General features: G+C 35.4%; 1 protein-coding gene across 1 annotated transcript in view; it reads left to right on the top strand.

The window, feature by feature from the left end:
- Positions 1-18,675, top strand: part of cntnap2a (contactin associated protein 2a) — a 573,759-nt gene that overhangs the window by 182,406 nt on the left and 372,678 nt on the right. Inside the window, exon 2 of the mRNA XM_079806533.1 lies at positions 8,857-8,967. Coding sequence (XP_079662659.1) covers positions 8,857-8,967 — 111 coding nt within the window. The remainder of the gene's footprint in view (positions 1-8,856; positions 8,968-18,675) is intronic.

Below are 18,675 nucleotides of genomic sequence, written 5' to 3'. Positions count from 1 at the left end.
CCCGGCTGATGTGATAATGTGAGCCGGTCTTTAGATGTTTAATAGAATATTTCAATCTTTTAAGCTAGTAAATTGATTAGGGAGATGCATAAAGATCCCCTGTATATTATAGAATTTTCTGGATTTAATCTAATCACCAGAACATTGCACAGGTGCCTTTCACTGTTATCATGGCACACATACTGTGAGAAAACTAATTTAACATAAAACAGGCTTTAAATGCTTTGGGAAAACGGCAGTCTTGGCAGGACACAAGAGCTCTGTGAATGAGAGAATCATGAGATAATGACCATGCTGGCTATTAAAGTGGTGTGCCTTCCTCAGGCAAGGTGAATTGGACTCATAACCTGCCAATAACAACCAGCAGTGCTTACCACAGAAAGTCAGACAGTATGTAGGGTTATGGATAAAGAACAATGCATAGGGAAAAGGATTTATAATAGCACTCAACATTACAGTAAATAAACTAAAATAATGAGCATAGTACAGACTTAAATGCATCGTAACAATGTAGTAGTTGCTCTTTGCTCTTTTTGAAAAATTTGTTTGCATACTGTGAATGAATGATGTCTCATGATTTTGGTCATTCCGCCGGTGAACGTCTGAGACAGTTGTGCTATTTGCTCAGGGCAGAGATATTTGTGCAGAGGAAAATGTCACATGGACAAGTAAATCTATTTTGTGTCATGCTTCTTTCGTCTTCCTCTTTAGAATACAGTGAAATTTGTTTTAGGATTGAACAACGATTTGCAGGTCTCTCAGTAATGTGTCTTTGCCATGATCCTGATATACGATCCATCTGATTTCCGCTGTTTCAGCCCCCCAGATTCACCTCTGAGAGTCCGAAGCTGTTTTCCTTTTATCTGAGCCGATCCTGGATGCTCTTTTGTGGTGTTCGCAAATCAAACAGTCCTTTGTGCTTTCCGTGCCAAAATTGACCGTCAAAGCTTCAAAACTAATAATGCCACATAAATTTCTAGTAAGCTTCTACAAAGAGAATTATAGTGCTGTAACGCCAGTGACGCTTGACAACTAATAGATAGGTAGCCTCATGAAGGCATACTCATAAATGATCGGAATAGCTTTGGAAAATCTTTAGTTCTTTGGCTTATTCCACGATGATTTACCCTGAAAGTGTAGCTATAATGACTCACCAGCGAGTCATTCTTTGATTTTTCACTTTCACTAAATTAAAGACATTATCAGTTCATTTTAAACTGTGTTATTGGTTAGTACAGGCCAAATCTTGACACACCTCTGGTTGCTTTGCCCACCTTTTAGCTGACACTTTTATCCAAATATCCAGTACATTTATTAACGGGTCAATCCCCCTGAAGTCCTGAGGTTAATAGCTTTGCTCAAGGATGCAGTGATGATGGCTCTTGGCAGGGTTCTGAACCTACAATCTTTTGGTTACCAGCCAAGATCTTGAACCACTAAGCTACAGCATCTCTTGTACTCCAACTTCTCTTTACCTTTCTCTCGCTGAACTGTATTCAGGGTAAACAACCATAGACCTTTAGTATAATATCATATCATACCCTTATTTGAGTCTTCAGGATGTGCACTACTGTTCAAGTTTGGAGTTTGTTTTTTTTTGCAAGAAATTCATGTTTTTATTTAGCAAGGCTGCATTAAATTGATCAAAAGTCATAGTTTGAAGATTTCTGTTTTAAGTGAATACTGTTCCTTTGAACTTTCTATTCATCAAAGAATCCTGAAAAAAAAATGTATCAGGGTTTCCACAAAAATATTAACCACAGCTGTTTTCAAAATTGATTATAATTATAAATGTTTCAGCATCAGCCTATTATAATGATTTCTGAAGGATCACGTGACAATGAAGACTGGAGTAATTAATGGCTCTAGAAAATTTAGCTTTGTCATCACATGAATAAATTGCAAGTTAAAGCAGCACTAGGTAACTTTTCAACCTTTATAATATATTTTCAAACCTCTTGTGATGATACATTGACTTACAATAGGTTGAATGACACGTCTGCCATAGCCTGACGGGGTCTATATCGTTTTTAATCGTACTTTTAAACTTCGGGTTTCGGGTAGTAACCCGAGAAAAAAAAGAACTACAAAATTCGACTGCTTTACGGCATATACGTCACTTCCACCACCACCCCCACTTTCTTAAATTCGGACGTGCGAGCCCAACTATCATTTGTCTGCCGAATGTTATAGTCATGGCCGAAGCAGCACAGAAAAATAAGAAAGCAAAGGTTTTGTCGGAGGAAAGCAAAAAGAGGAAACGAGAAAGTGATGGGATTAAAGGCAGGACGAGGATCAACATTGGGCCGGCGTTTGCTCATTGGCGTGAGCTGGAGGAGGAGGGGCTACATTCTTGCAAGTAAATACATATGATAAGACGTACAAAATCATATTTTAGGATACCTAACATGTCTGTGATATTGGTTTATTTGTCTTGCCTCAAGCTATAATGCAAATCGATTTTTCAAATTTGCAGATTCATCTAGGGTAGCTTGATATTATAATATTGATGATATATGGTTATTACCTACCACTCAAACATTGAATTGAAGTATCATATAGATTCTGTAAAACGGGAACCAATAGACTAGGCTACTATAATGACGCTGGCTTGTAAACGTGAGCATCGCGATCATTTGGCGTTTGAAAAAAATAAAACCCATGAAATTATATTCATATGACATGCTGAAACATATGCCACTGTACCTGGGATGAAGACATTTCACACGCGACGCAAGCAGAACACCTGCATGTGAACTCCATAGACAGGTGAACTCCTCCTGCAGTGTTGAGGGCTATCATGGTTGTCATGTCAACAAATGTCTAAAATAATGAGCATAGTACAGACTTAAATGCATCGTAACAATGTAGTAGTTGCTCTTTGCTCTTTTTGAAAAATTTGTTTGCATACTGTGAATGAATGATGTCTCATGATTTTGGTCATTCCGCCGGTGAACGTCTGAGACAGTTGTGCTATTTGCTCAGGGCAGAGATATTTGTGCAGAGGAAAATGTCACATGGACAAGTAAATCTATTTTGTGTCATGCTTCTTTCGTCTTCCTCTTTAGAATACAGTGAAATTTGTTTTAGGATTGAACAACGATTTGCAGGTCTCTCAGTAATGTGTCTTTGCCATGATCCTGATATACGATCCATCTGATTTCCGCTGTTTCAGCCCCCCAGATTCACCTCTGAGAGTCCGAAGCTGTTTTCCTTTTATCTGAGCCGATCCTGGATGCTCTTTTGTGGTGTTCGCAAATCAAACAGTCCTTTGTGCTTTCCGTGCCAAAATTGACCGTCAAAGCTTCAAAACTAATAATGCCACATAAATTTCTAGTAAGCTTCTACAAAGAGAATTATAGTGCTGTAACGCCAGTGACGCTTGACAACTAATAGATAGGTAGCCTCATGAAGGCATACTCATAAATGATCGGAATAGCTTTGGAAAATCTTTAGTTCTTTGGCTTATTCCACGATGATTTACCCTGAAAGTGTAGCTATAATGACTCACCAGCGAGTCATTCTTTGATTTTTCACTTTCACTAAATTAAAGACATTATCAGTTCATTTTAAACTGTGTTATTGGTTAGTACAGGCCAAATCTTGACACACCTCTGGTTGCTTTGCCCACCTTTTAGCTGACACTTTTATCCAAATATCCAGTACATTTATTAACGGGTCAATCCCCCTGAAGTCCTGAGGTTAATAGCTTTGCTCAAGGATGCAGTGATGATGGCTCTTGGCAGGGTTCTGAACCTACAATCTTTTGGTTACCAGCCAAGATCTTGAACCACTAAGCTACAGCATCTCTTGTACTCCAACTTCTCTTTACCTTTCTCTCGCTGAACTGTATTCAGGGTAAACAACCATAGACCTTTAGTATAATATCATATCATACCCTTATTTGAGTCTTCAGGATGTGCACTACTGTTCAAGTTTGGAGTTTGTTTTTTTTTGCAAGAAATTCATGTTTTTATTTAGCAAGGCTGCATTAAATTGATCAAAAGTCATAGTTTGAAGATTTCTGTTTTAAGTGAATACTGTTCCTTTGAACTTTCTATTCATCAAAGAATCCTGAAAAAAAAATGTATCAGGGTTTCCACAAAAATATTAACCACAGCTGTTTTCAAAATTGATTATAATTATAAATGTTTCAGCATCAGCCTATTATAATGATTTCTGAAGGATCACGTGACAATGAAGACTGGAGTAATTAATGGCTCTAGAAAATTTAGCTTTGTCATCACATGAATAAATTGCAAGTTAAAGCAGCACTAGGTAACTTTTCAACCTTTATAATATATTTTCAAACCTCTTGTGATGATACATTGACTTACAATAGGTTGAATGACACGTCTGCCATAGCCTGACGGGGTCTATATCGTTTTTAATCGTACTTTTAAACTTCGGGTTTCGGGTAGTAACCCGAGAAAAAAAAGAACTACAAAATTCGACTGCTTTACGGCATATACGTCACTTCCACCACCACCCCCACTTTCTTAAATTCGGACGTGCGAGCCCAACTATCATTTGTCTGCCGAATGTTATAGTCATGGCCGAAGCAGCACAGAAAAATAAGAAAGCAAAGGTTTTGTCGGAGGAAAGCAAAAAGAGGAAACGAGAAAGTGATGGGATTAAAGGCAGGACGAGGATCAACATTGGGCCGGCGTTTGCTCATTGGCGTGAGCTGGAGGAGGAGGGGCTACATTCTTGCAAGTAAATACATATGATAAGACGTACAAAATCATATTTTAGGATACCTAACATGTCTGTGATATTGGTTTATTTGTCTTGCCTCAAGCTATAATGCAAATCGATTTTTCAAATTTGCAGATTCATCTAGGGTAGCTTGATATTATAATATTGATGATATATGGTTATTACCTACCACTCAAACATTGAATTGAAGTATCATATAGATTCTGTAAAACGGGAACCAATAGACTAGGCTACTATAATGACGCTGGCTTGTAAACGTGAGCATCGCGATCATTTGGCGTTTGAAAAAAATAAAACCCATGAAATTATATTCATATGACATGCTGAAACATATGCCACTGTACCTGGGATGAAGACATTTCACACGCGACGCAAGCAGAACACCTGCATGTGAACTCCATAGACAGGTGAACTCCTCCTGCAGTGTTGAGGGCTATCATGGTTGTCATGTCAACAAATGCACGTGCGATGCATCCACTGATGTAGAATGACAGTTTACGACAGTAGTAGAGGACAATACTGTTTCCCAACTGTAAAGTCAAAGTCAAAGTCAGCTTTATTGTCGATTCTTCACATGTTCCAGACATACAAAGCAATCGAAATTACGTTTCCCTCCATCCCACAGTGAAGACAAGACATATAGGTTAAAAATAGACTAAAGTTAAAAAAATAAAAAAAACAAATAAAAAGAAACTAAAACTAGAGTTTAATGTTAATAGATAAATAGACATTTAAATTAGAATAAAATAAAAATAAGTCTGTAAGTGGCATGTAGTGCAAAGACAGTTTGTGTAAATGTGCAATTGTGCAAATGTGCAAATGTCATGGTAGTGCAAAAGACAGTTCCGGGGGGGGGGGGGGGGGGGGTCATCTTCTTGACGGCCTGTTGGATGAGGGGAGAGAGTTCAGCATCCTAATAGCCTGGTGGGTGAAGCTGTTGCTGAGTCTGGTGGTGCGGGAGTGGAGGCTCCTGTACCTCTTCCCAGATGGCAGAGGTACAGGAGCCTCCACTCCCGCACCACCAGACTCATGTAGGGGGACCCTGAGAGCAAAAACGACCTAGTGCTGCTTTAAACTATATTCAAATTGAAATTAGTTATTTTTAATTGTAATAATTTATCACAATATTACTGTTTTTGCTTAATTTTTTTAATTAAAAATGCAGGTGAGCATTAATGACTTTTCAAAAACATTTGAAAACTCACCGACCCCATACTTTTGAATCTTCTATAATTAGAACATTAAAGGGATAGTTCACCAAAAAATTACCCCATGATTTACTCACCCTCAAGGTGTATATGACATTCTTCATACAATCAGAGTCATATTTTAAAATGTCCTGGCTCTTCCAAGCATTATAATGGCAGTGAATGGGAGCCCAAAATTTTAAGGCCAAAAAGTGTCCTTCCATTATAAAAGTACTCCACACGGCTCTGGGGGGGTTAATAAATGCCGGCCTTTTAAGCGAATCGATGGGTTTTTGTCAGAAAAATATCCATATTTTTTAACACGTTATAAAGTAAAATATATAGCTTCCGGTGGATGGCCTTCCGTATTACGGAAAAAGCATAACTGGCGCAACGATGACGTCGGATATGGCGTAAATGTTGTAAACTGAGAGTGAAGTTACACTTTCTTCGTAAGTTGAATATGGAAGGCAGTCTGCCGGGAGCAATATATTTTACTTTATATTGTAATGCTTGGATTAGCCAGGACATTAAAATAACTCCGATTGTATTCGTCTGAAAGAAGAATGTCATATACACATAGGATGGCTTGAGGGTAAGTCAATTTTCATTTTTTGTGAACTATCCCTTTAATGGCTGTAATAACATAGTTTATACCATGACATTTCATGCCTTAAACTCAGTTGACGTAGATGATTGGATCTTCACTCCTTGAAGCAAGTCTACATGTTTTAGCACTTGGTTCTCTAGAGAAACTATAAAGCTTTTTTTTCTTAAATCATTAATTGTTTGTTTTCCATCTGTCAGAGTAATGCAATGCAGATGACAGTAATTATACCGGTTTGACACTATAATGTCAACTGTAATTGGGTACTTCTGGTATCCACCAACAGGTTGAGAAAGCACAAATGACAGAGTGTACTATTTCCGCGTGTCCTCTGAGTAATAGGGATTGTCAGGTGAGAACAAGAGTTATAAAAGACGTAGATCTTGGTTTAGACAGCCATCTGTGAATGCATTACTGTTTGGTACTCCTGGTCAAAAGACTGATTTGACTTGGGATTTGGAGACAAACAGCTAAATATTGTTTGAACATGGCAGATGCTCATTAGAATCAGATGTCAGGTGTCTCTACCCGTCTCACATATCAACAAGTCCTCCTTCCGTCCAGGGTTTCTGATTGAGTGAACGGCTGAAAGCAAATATAGCGGATGTGTTTTCATATTGAATACACCAACCTCCGCTATCAGTCATGCTGTGGCTCTTCTGGGACAGTTCGTGTCTGGAAGCTGTCTTTGCATATGCCATATCATTTCTTGCCATTCATCATTCGGATAGTTGTCCAGTTTGGCATACACTGTTGTCTTCAGTTGTTTGAGAAAGGAAAACTGCATGAAATCTGATTTGGTACACATTTGGAAACTTGCAGTAGGCCTGCTTCTTGAATTGGTGTCATAAACTTGAACTCTTGTCACATCTGAACGGTCACTTTTTGCCTAATTAGGAATTTTCAGTCACTTTTATGATACAAGATGTCAGTGTGATCAGATGCACTGAAAAAAAGTGTAGAAACCATTTTCACTCAGAATTTGCTATTAAATTTCACAACTAATTACAAAGTTTTCTTGTAAAATGTAATCCAATATTTTTTTTATTTTTTTTCAACTTCAAATTTAGATTTTTTTTACAGTGTGTGCAACACATTAGGAATGCATTTTCAGGAATTTTAATGGTTGATTGTTATACAAATGAATGATCAATCCATTAACTTGCTAAACATTGACGATTTCAAATAATACCATAATCATGTAGCCTATATGTATTATCAATAAAATAAAATAAAAGAAAGATATATAAAAAGTAATGTGATATTTTGAAGTAGTGTGAAAGAAATAGTATTGATATTTTGTTCTTCTATTAAATTTACAATAAAATAATGAACATTTTATGTAATATATACTATATAAAAATATGTATTATATTTATTAGATACATTTTATAATAAATATTATGATATACGTAATATACCATTTATATTATATAATAAATCATATAATAATATTTTAAATATATAATTATATATTAAATATATATAAAATAATGTTACAGAAAATATGATTAATGTATTTCAATAAGGCTATGTGTAGTATGAATTTACTGTGTATAATATATATATATATATTTTTTTTTTTTGAAAATTGCAGATATCTCTATTTCTAAACCTTTATCCACATAAATTTTGACAGACAAACAAACATAAAACATCCCTTTTGTCTTTTGATTTTAATTCAGATAACAAATTGCTACATCGGGCTTGTTGCCATTTACCTTTAACACCCTGTCACAGTGTTTGCAGTGAACATTATCATTATTTATAGAGACATGCTGTTGAATATGCCAATGCTGCTGCCACACTTTATAATTTGAGGGTGCGTTGCGCACATCGCCCACTACTTGTAATACTCAACATATTTTAGCTGATTGTGCTGAAACTGACTAACAATTGATAAACTGATCATCACTTAATAATTAACATTTTTACAACACATCAAGCCATCTATCTTGAGTTTTCTTGGACATGATGGCTAAAATCAGCTCAGTGTTCATTTTCTTCATATCTACAGGAAAAGCCTTGTAATTTTAGCCTTGTAACCGTGAAGCCCTCAGACCTGAGTAATGACTAGCGGGAGCCCCGGCCTCCATCCTCCAAATGCCTTGACTCTTTAATACGCTGGTGTTAATAGAGCCTGCAGTCAGAAAAGGTCTGCCATGATGTGAATCTCAGCTCAGTAAACATTGGCATCTCTCATTTCTTCCTTCATCTTGTGGCAAGAGTGCTTTTACTCTCCTAAAATAGATTTCATATTGAAGTGCTGCTTCACTGCTTTATGTTGTGTTATTTCATGTGATCGTAATGTTTTTTGTTTTTGTTTTTGTTCTCTCTCTACAGAAAAATGTGACGAAGCTCTGGTCACACCACTCCCCCATAATGCCTTCACCAGCTCCTCAGTGTTCACTAGTGGCTATGCACCTGGATACGCCAAGCTAAACAAAAGAGGAGGTACTGTAAAGCATTTTCATAATACTTGCTCATACACATATTCACACTCACCAATGCGAATTTATGAACGGCCCCTTTTTTATCTCAACACAATACCTCAATACTCCTGAGCTGTTGTTTTATGACTGCAATATATTGCAAACTTCAATTTCACAGGTGCTCAGACTTGATATAGTTTTGTGTCATTTCAATAAACATTCATGCACTATATGGCACAGCAGAGTCATTATTTCAATAACTCCAGGCGTGAATTACTGGATTACAATGGCTCATCCCATTATGCTAAACTGTGTATTCGGAAAACACTATGTGCTTAGGACTAATTGAGCGAAAATCTACAACAGATGTGACAACGCTGTGATTTATCTTGGTGATACGTGCCTAATTCACATATTTATTATTTTGGTTCCTCGTTACTCATTAAAAATGTTGTTGAATTCAAATGGAAGTTCTTGTGTGTTCGTAGGACGTCTCTGAAGTTTTGTTTTGCATCTGTGACAGAACAAGATTAGGGATTATTTATTTATTACCATTTAGCTTTATGAGGGCAAATGCAGGAAGAATTGAACCCTGTTGTAAATGTGCATCAGACGAATTTTTGCCTGTTTTTTTTTTTTTTTTTTTTTTTGCATTGATAGGCTCTCAGGGGAGAGCAAATTTGGATCCAAATGGATGTTTTATATATGAGCCTCTCTGTGGGAGTCTGGGACTGACTTTAAAGGCTTTAAATTGCATGTTATTTCCAAGCTGAATGAGTCACTGTGCTCTATTATGTACACAAAATACTGTAATATTCATTGCTACTATAACTGCCTTGTATTACAAATTCTTCTAAAAGCATTTAGGCACAGTGTACGCTGAATATAAATCTTTTTTTCCTTGAGGAGACTATCTCTCTGTAAACACAGCACTGCCTATGTATGAATAAATGGGTGTTATTTGAATGCCTGTATTAATTCATTTTTTGTTGTTTATTCTTTCAAGCAGAGCTCATGTATACATGGCAGTTTACTTTAAATGAATAGTTCACCGATAAATTAACGTTCTGTCACAGCTTGGGTCGAGTTTTTATTATGTGATAATTTTTATCATTATTTTATGTAGGGATGCACAATATATTACTACCATTTTGGCGGTCGGATGATTTTAGAGATGTTTTATTTCTGTTATTATTGTTGTTGTTGTTATTATTATTATTTATTGGTATTGGATGATATAAGTAATTTATTGTTAACAAAAACAAAAAAACTCTGAATGTTGAAAAATAAATATTGCCTTTGCAACTAACTGAAATAATCAAGTTTTAGTTGAAGTTCTAAAATTTGTAAAACTGATGTGAAAAGAAATTAAAGCTAAATGGAAATAATAATAAAAAAATAATAAGAGCACATAACAAAATTACTACAACGTAAACTGAAATTAAAACTGAAAATATAAAAATAAAATCAAAATATTTTTCAATACTATAAAAGTATATAAATAAAAGTACTTAAATAGAACTGGATGATACTTAAAATAAGATTTTTTTAAGATTTACTCATTTCAATTAATAGTAAAATTCTATTAAATATGATTAAAAAATAATCCTTTGCATATTTTAATTGAATAATTGAACAATCGAACAATCCTTAATCAATTATTCAATTCAAATATGTAAGGATTAAGGATGCACCGAAATGAAAATTCTTGGCCGAAACCGAAAACCGAAAAAGAGGAAACCAAGGCCGAAAACCAAAAAAACGAAATAAATTTTGCCAATTATTAGTACCATTGCATTTATGGCTATGACTGTGTACTAACTTTACTAAAATCAAGGCATTGCCTAAATTAATATTAAAGTTTCAAAGAATAAATCAATTACAAATTATGCCAATATTTATTTAGCACATTGCAACAATGCACAGTATAAAATAAAATTCAAACTAAAATGTTTAACTTGACCCCACTCATGTGTACATTAATTAATAATGTACAGGCCTACAGAAAGGTTTTAAAATTAAATGTTCTCTCATAAAAACAAAGTGCATTTAGGTCAAGTGCATTTAAAATTTTTCTCTGTAGGACTACAGCAGTTATATTGAGGTCTTTCCGCCGTTGAAACACTGACTGAGCGATTACACCACATATGATACGTGACAGTAAGTTGTATCCTCAACACACCTTCAGATGTTCATTCATGTTTATTCTTTAGGAAGAGATGATCGATCGCGCTCACAGATGATCGCGTTCACGCTTGAACTGTGATGTGATCAGTGATGCCACATTAAAGAGCGTCAAAACGGCATTTATCGTTTGAATTTCGTGATAAATGTTGATCGATGTTGGTGTGGGAACTCAGATTGAAGTGTGTTCCGCGCTTAAAACATGCCCACTGTTAAAGATTGCATTCGGAAACACGAAACACGTTCGGTTTCACAGTGAAGTCTGTTCCTCTTCTCATCGAGAACATGAGCTGCTGCACTGAACAGCTCTCGCTGTCAGTACTTGTGCATGGAGCAGACAAGTACTTGCGTGCCATCTTTGCCAGGTCAGGAAAGCGGCCGTGATTACTTCTCCAGTAGGCAAGAGGGTTATCACTTCTGGGGATGGGGACTTCAGACAGATCACCAGAGTGGGCGTGCTCGAAGGCGTTTACTTTTTCTGTGCCACGTTCCAATCGGAAGCGATTGCAGCGATCGGAATGTTTGGATTTCAGGTGATAAATTAAACCTGACGTGGAGAAAGTCTTTGCAGATGGACCCCCTCTTGAAATTTCGGCATTACATGTTTTGCAAATCGCTGTCCGTGGGTGTTTCTCAGATATACTGAAATACGTCCACACCGCAGACATGTTGCTTCAGACAAGCACGTTCAGGTCGCGGTTTCTGTTTGCGTCATCACAACATTTCGGCCGTATTGTATCGCTGATAAAAGTATTTCGGCCGAAAACCAAAAATGCACTTTTAGGCCATTTTCGGCGGCCGAATATTCGGTGCATCCCTAGTAAGGATTATGCAATTCAAGTTGATGGAATTTTTCTATTAATTGAAAAGTGTAAATCTAAAAAATAAAAAAAGACTTAATATTTTTGTGTGTAGATAGACAGATAGATAGATAGATAGATAGATAGATAGATAGATAGATAGATAGATAGATAGATAGATAGATAGATAGATAGATAGATAGATAGATAGATAGATAGATAGATAGATAGATTTAGCAAACTTTATTCAGAACATTTATATTAATTTTTCATACTACATTATAACATTGTCATCACTTTCAGTATTTAAATGGCTTGATTCTGAAGTTGTTAGTGTATTTTTTTATTTTTTATTTTGTATTATGTTTAATTTTTTACATTTAATTTTAATTTAATTCTATATTATACCATTTCAATATCAGCCATTTTTTATTGTTTTTTTTATTACATTTTATTTTTTAATTGAATTCAGTATTATACATTTATATCTGGCCATTTATCATTATTGGCCATACAATTCATTTAGCATAGATGCTAAATCTCAATAGTGTCCCACACATTCCTAAAAACATCTCCTTTTATGTTCCACAAAATAAATAAAATCAGGTTTGTGAGGATGTGAGGGTGAGTAAATGATGAATTGTTATTGTTGGGTGAACTATTCCTGTAATACCTGTATTTAGCAGGATGGTATGTTTAACACATAGTTATAGTTGTTGTTTGCTTGGTTTTTGTGTAATGTAATCAGAATGATTACTTGAGTGATGGACTTAAAAGTTCAGACAGCAAAACGGCACACAAGATTGGCAGGGGACTATGGTAACAGCAGCTTCCGGGTGTATGTAAGGCTGGCATTTCAATCCAACCACCTTTCTCACTGAAGGCCGGTGGGGTTTGTGAGAATAAGCAATGGGATATGCCCTCTGGCACTGCCTCCATCAGCAGTCAGCATAGCGACACAGGGTTCCCAGTCACTCAGAAGCTGCACAGTGGTGTCCAGTGAGCATGTTCTCCAACCTGCCAGTCTGCACACATGAGGCTTCATATCAATGACATGACAGCTTTGTGCAGAATGTGCACAATGGCAGTCCTACTTTACCAACCCCAATGTACTTTAGAGAGACCTAGGTGAGTAACGCTTGAAGAAACACCAGATTTTGTATTGGAAGTCTTGGTGACATGTGTCATGTTTTCCCCAGTATCATCAGATATTTGATTCTTATTACTGTATGAAAGTCATAGGCCATAATGCATGTTAATGGCGCCTTATCAGAGTTGAAGAGAGGTTACTCATGTCAGCTGTGTCATTCTTGCCCAGAATTCCCATGCAGATATGCAGTTGTCATCGATCTTGCACAAAGTTATTTAGTCATTAAGACTGTGAATAATAGGGTGATGTCTGGACCTCATCCTGTCGATGGAGTATGACATTTTTATATATGATACACTGAGGATTTTTCTCTCTTTTGCTCAATATCATGAATAGCAATGACACTAGGGAGTCTCTAATGAAATCCACATCCATACAGCACATGTTCCGCTCAATCCGGTTTTTAAAATATAATTAGCTTTAGGACAATGACTGTGACCGTTTCCAATGTCACTGAACTAGAGGGCCAAGAAAAGATTGTTTTGACAGCATCAGAAATGCCCAGTCGTGCCAGAGTGCAGGTTGCTGTGGGACCCTGGATGATGATGTCACAGAGGAATGCTCATTAGTTATAGTTAGATGAGCATCACCATGACGGACTATTGTAGGTAATGCCCATATGTCAGCATCCAACATTCTGTCTCCACCGATGATGCATTATTTAGCCTTACTAATGTATTTTAAAGAGAGCACAAAGTCAGTAGAAAGCAGAATTGGTATTTACACTTATCTACTTTGATGGGTGACAGTTAGGGATATTACGATATACTTAACACACGATGCGATACGATTTTCTCATGATTTTTTTTAACAAAAAAATTTAAGATTTAAGTGATTAAATTTGAAGTGATTAAATTTAAGTGATTAAAGGGATTTAAATGTCCTTTTATTTCTCAAAATTCTGCATATTTCTTTGTAAAATTTAAATGTATATTTTATGTAAAATAATAGCTCAATTGAATTTTTTTTTTTTAAATCCTCAAAAAGTCCCTTCTGGAGATCTTCCAATGGTGTTTTCTTGGGAGGAGGTTGTTTCAGCTTCTTCACCCTCATCCTGCACTGAGGAAAAGCAGAAATAAAAAGACTAGGTACAATTTAAGTACAACAGTGACAGGGGTTCCACATTGTTATAAAGGCAATTTTAATTATAACTTGTATCATTACACTTGCAAGAGTTAGAAAAACAGAACACATTTAGATAAATATGCCATAATAAATCAACAAATTATTGAGAAAAAAAAAAAAAAATCCTTGTACACATTTAGAGAAAGAGATCTGCAACAGCACAGATTTCTCCTTCAGTCTGTGGAATACATCCTTGTGCTGGTCTATTTCTTGATGGAGAAGAGCCTGGAATCCATTTACTACGAAAACAGCCGTGTATCTTTCGGTGTGAAAACACTGATGCACCTTGTGATCTCCGTGGCAATCACCCTCAATGCCGCGAGTGGGGCTGCAAATCCGCTGGTCAGTGTGGTTTGGCCTATTATCTTTTTCCATGCAGACGGAGGTGACTGGAGCCTCTCACTGTGGTGATTATTAGTCTTCGGAAAGTCAAAATGCCACCACACTAGAGTGCGGATCGGGCCGCATTTTTCTGTCCCAGCCCAGCCCGTGTCTGACTGAGCATTAACCAAACCCGACCCGAGTCCGACAGGCATTAAGATATTTATGTCCGAGCCCGACCAGAGCCAGACACAGTTAAAATATATATTTTTTTTCTCATACTAATGACACATGTACGTTTGTTTGTGTGGAAAGCCCGCTTTTATTAAGCAACTGTAGGAAGGCATTCTGAAATGTTTACAGATGAGCCCATCAGCGCGCACACGGGGCAACAAAGCACTCGTTAACACAGGGCCCAATCAAATAGCCAAATGAAATTAAATGAACAAAGTTCTTCCAAAAATGGCCCAAGCTAACAGAACAAAACATTAACGTAACAAAATTCAGTTAATTGAAATGAAAATCACTCTTACCATTTTTCTCGAAAACTCGATGGCTACTAAACTGCAACATGGGATCTAGTTACACAATCCAACCATCAAAGTTTAGGCTAATCCAGGTTTTTATGCAGAAAAAGGATTGCATCAACTGTGGATGGCTTCAAGGCTGTCCTCCTCTGCTCGATGGTCCTGCCCTCTATCTATGTATCTATCTATGTATCTATCTATCTATGTATCTATCTATCTATCTATCTATCTATCTATCTATCTATCTATCTATCTATCTATCTATCTATCTATCTATCATCTATATCTATCTATCTATCTATCTATCTATCTATCTATCTATCTATCTATCTATCTATCTATCTATCTATCTATCTATCTATCTATCTATCTATCTATCTATCTATCTATCTATCTATCTATCTATCTATCTATCTATCTATCTATCTATCCATCTAACTAACTATCATCTAACTAACTAACTAACTAACTAACTAACTAACTAACTAACTAACTAACTAACTAACTAACTAACTAACTAACTAACTAACTAACTAACTAACTAACTAACTAACTATCATCTAACTAACTAACTAACTAACTAACTAACTAACTAACTAACTAACTAACTAACTAACTAACTAACTATCATCTAAGTATCCTCTAACTAACTATCATCTATCTATCTAACTAACTAACTAACTAACTAACTAACTAACTAACTAACTAACTAACTAACTAACTAACTAACTAACTAACTAACTAACTAACTATCATCTAACTAACTAACTAACTAACTAACATCTAAGTATCCTCTAACTAACTAACTAACTAACTAACTAACTAACTAACTAACTAACTAACTAACTAACTAACATCTAACTGTCATCTAACTAACTAACTAACTAACTAACTAACTAACTAACTAACTAACTATCATCTAACTAACTAACTAACTAACTATCATCTAACTAATATCTAATTAACTAACTATCATCTAACTAACTATCATCTAACTATCATATAACTATCATCTAACTAACTAACTAACTAACTAACTAACTAACTAACTAACTAACTAACTAACTAACTAACTAACTAACTAACTAACTAACTAACTATCATCTAAGTATCCTCTAACTAACTATCATCTATCTAACTAACTAACTAACTAACTAACTAACTAACTAACTAACTAACTAACTAACTAACTAACTAACTAACTAACATCTAAGTATCCTCTAACTAACTATCATCTAACTAACTAACTAACTAACTATCATCTAACTGTCATCTAACTAACTAACTAACTAACTAACTAACTAACTAACTAACTAACTAACTAACTAACTAACTAACTATCATCTAACTAACTAACTAACTAACTATCATCTAACTAATATCTAATTAACTAACTATCATCTATCTAACTAACTAACTAACTAACTAACTAACTAACTAACTAACTAACTAACTAACTAACTAACTAACTAACTAACTATCATCTAAGTATCCTCTAACTAACTAACTAACTAACTAACTATCTAACTATCTAACTAACTAACTAACTATCATCTAACTAGCTAACTAACTATTATCTAACTAACTGTCATATAACTAACTAACTAACTATCATCTGACTATCATCTAACTAACTATCATCTAACTAACTAACTATCTATCATCTAACTAACTATGATCTAACTAACTATCATCTAACTAACTAACTATGATCTAACTAACTATCATCTAACTATCATCTAACTAACTATCATCCAACTAACTAACTATCATCTAACTAACTAACTAACTAACTAACTAACTAACTAACTAACTATCATCTAACTAATATCTAATTAACTAACTATCATCTAACTAACTAACTAACTAACTAACTAACTAACTAACTAACTAACTAACTAACTAACTAACTAACTATCATCTAACTAACTATCATCTAACTATCATCTAACTAACTAACTAACTAACTAACTAACTAACTAACTAACTAACTAACTAACTAACTAACTAACTAACTAACTATCATCTAAGTATCCTCTAACTAACTATCATCTATCTAACTAACTAACTAACTAACTAACTAACTAACTAACTAACTAACTAACTAACTAACTAACTATCATCTAACTGTCATCTAACTAACTAACTAACTATCATCTAAGTATCCTCTATCTAACTAACTAACTAACTAACTAACTAACTAACTAACTAACTAACTAACTAACTAACTAACTAACTAACTAACTATCTAACTAACTAACTAACTAACTATCATCTAACTAGCTAACTAACTATTATCTAACTAACTGTCATATAACTAACTAACTAACTATCATCTGACTATCATCTAACTAACTATCATCTAACTAACTAACTATCTATCATCTAACTAACTATGATCTAACTAACTATCATCTAACTAACTAACTATGATCTAACTAACTATCATCTAACTATCATCTAACTAACTATCATCCAACTAACTAACTATCATCTAACTAACTATCTAACATGAATATAAGATGCTATAAAAACAGCATCACAACATACAAGATGAAAGGACCTGTATGTAGAAGCCCAACACCTCAAAATATAATACCACTTAATAAATATAGCTAATAATTATACACAAACGACACACCTAAGTGGGACAATTATGAAGCCGGATTGGACCTGTTCAGTCAATAGAAATGGGGTTATTCTAGTTTAGTAGATTTTTCCCATTGTATTGTTTCCATCATTTTGGATAGTCTAGGTCAGGTCAGAACTTGTCTATTATAAAGTATAGAAATGGGCCTAAATGACACCATTTCCCCCTTCTCAAGAACAAAGGTGAAACTCTGGAAATGTGTTCATGCTGTTCATTAGATCTTTTTAGAAGCATAGCGCTTTAATATGCATTTATGACACAGCTCACGCATCTTTCACTCCGTCTCCTAAAGACCTTGGCACTATATGAAACACATCCATCACTTCACATTTTTCATATGGATTTAAATCAGCCGAATGGCCTGTTGAAGGTCAGCTGTAATCACGCCGCTCTGGTATGTGAGAGGCACACAGCCATTTCGCGGTCCACCCTCGGCATCATCTCAAATCCAGACATCAGGTTTTGGACTTGCTTAGGCGTCCTCCGCTCTCATTTAGCAGGAAGGGCATCTACTTAGCAGCAGTTCATCTGTGAGATGAATCTGAGGGAAAGGTCAAATATCGCTTCATCAGAAACCTGTTTGGCCCTCACAGCTGGAGATGGGAAGGGACAGACGGCTGTATGTGCGAAACAAACTAGCCTGTTGGAGACTAATGAGAGAGAGAGGTGGGAAAACGGAAGTAAATGACAGAGGGGTAGGAAGGTTCAGTCCCCCTGCATTCAGTCATGTACCCCAAGCTCAGCTGAATACCAATGTGTCCATGCATGAGATTGAGAGACTAATATAAGAAATGTGAGCAGTGATCCATGTCCTTTATTTTTCTTTCTTTCTTTCTTTCTTTCTTTCTTTCTTTCTTTCTTTCTTTCTTTCTTTCTTTCTTTCTTAACACTAAACTTTTAATTTTCTTAACCACAAATTATTCGTCAGGAAATTAGCAAAATGTAAGCAAATGCACTACTTCATAAGCCATTG

Source organism: Gobio gobio, assembly GCF_949357685.1.
Source record: "Gobio gobio genome assembly, chromosome: 23".
Taxonomy (NCBI): Eukaryota; Metazoa; Chordata; class Actinopteri; order Cypriniformes; family Gobionidae; genus Gobio; species Gobio gobio.
The sequence above is the reverse complement of the archived record's forward strand: the minus strand, read 5'-3'. Positions and strand labels throughout refer to the sequence as shown.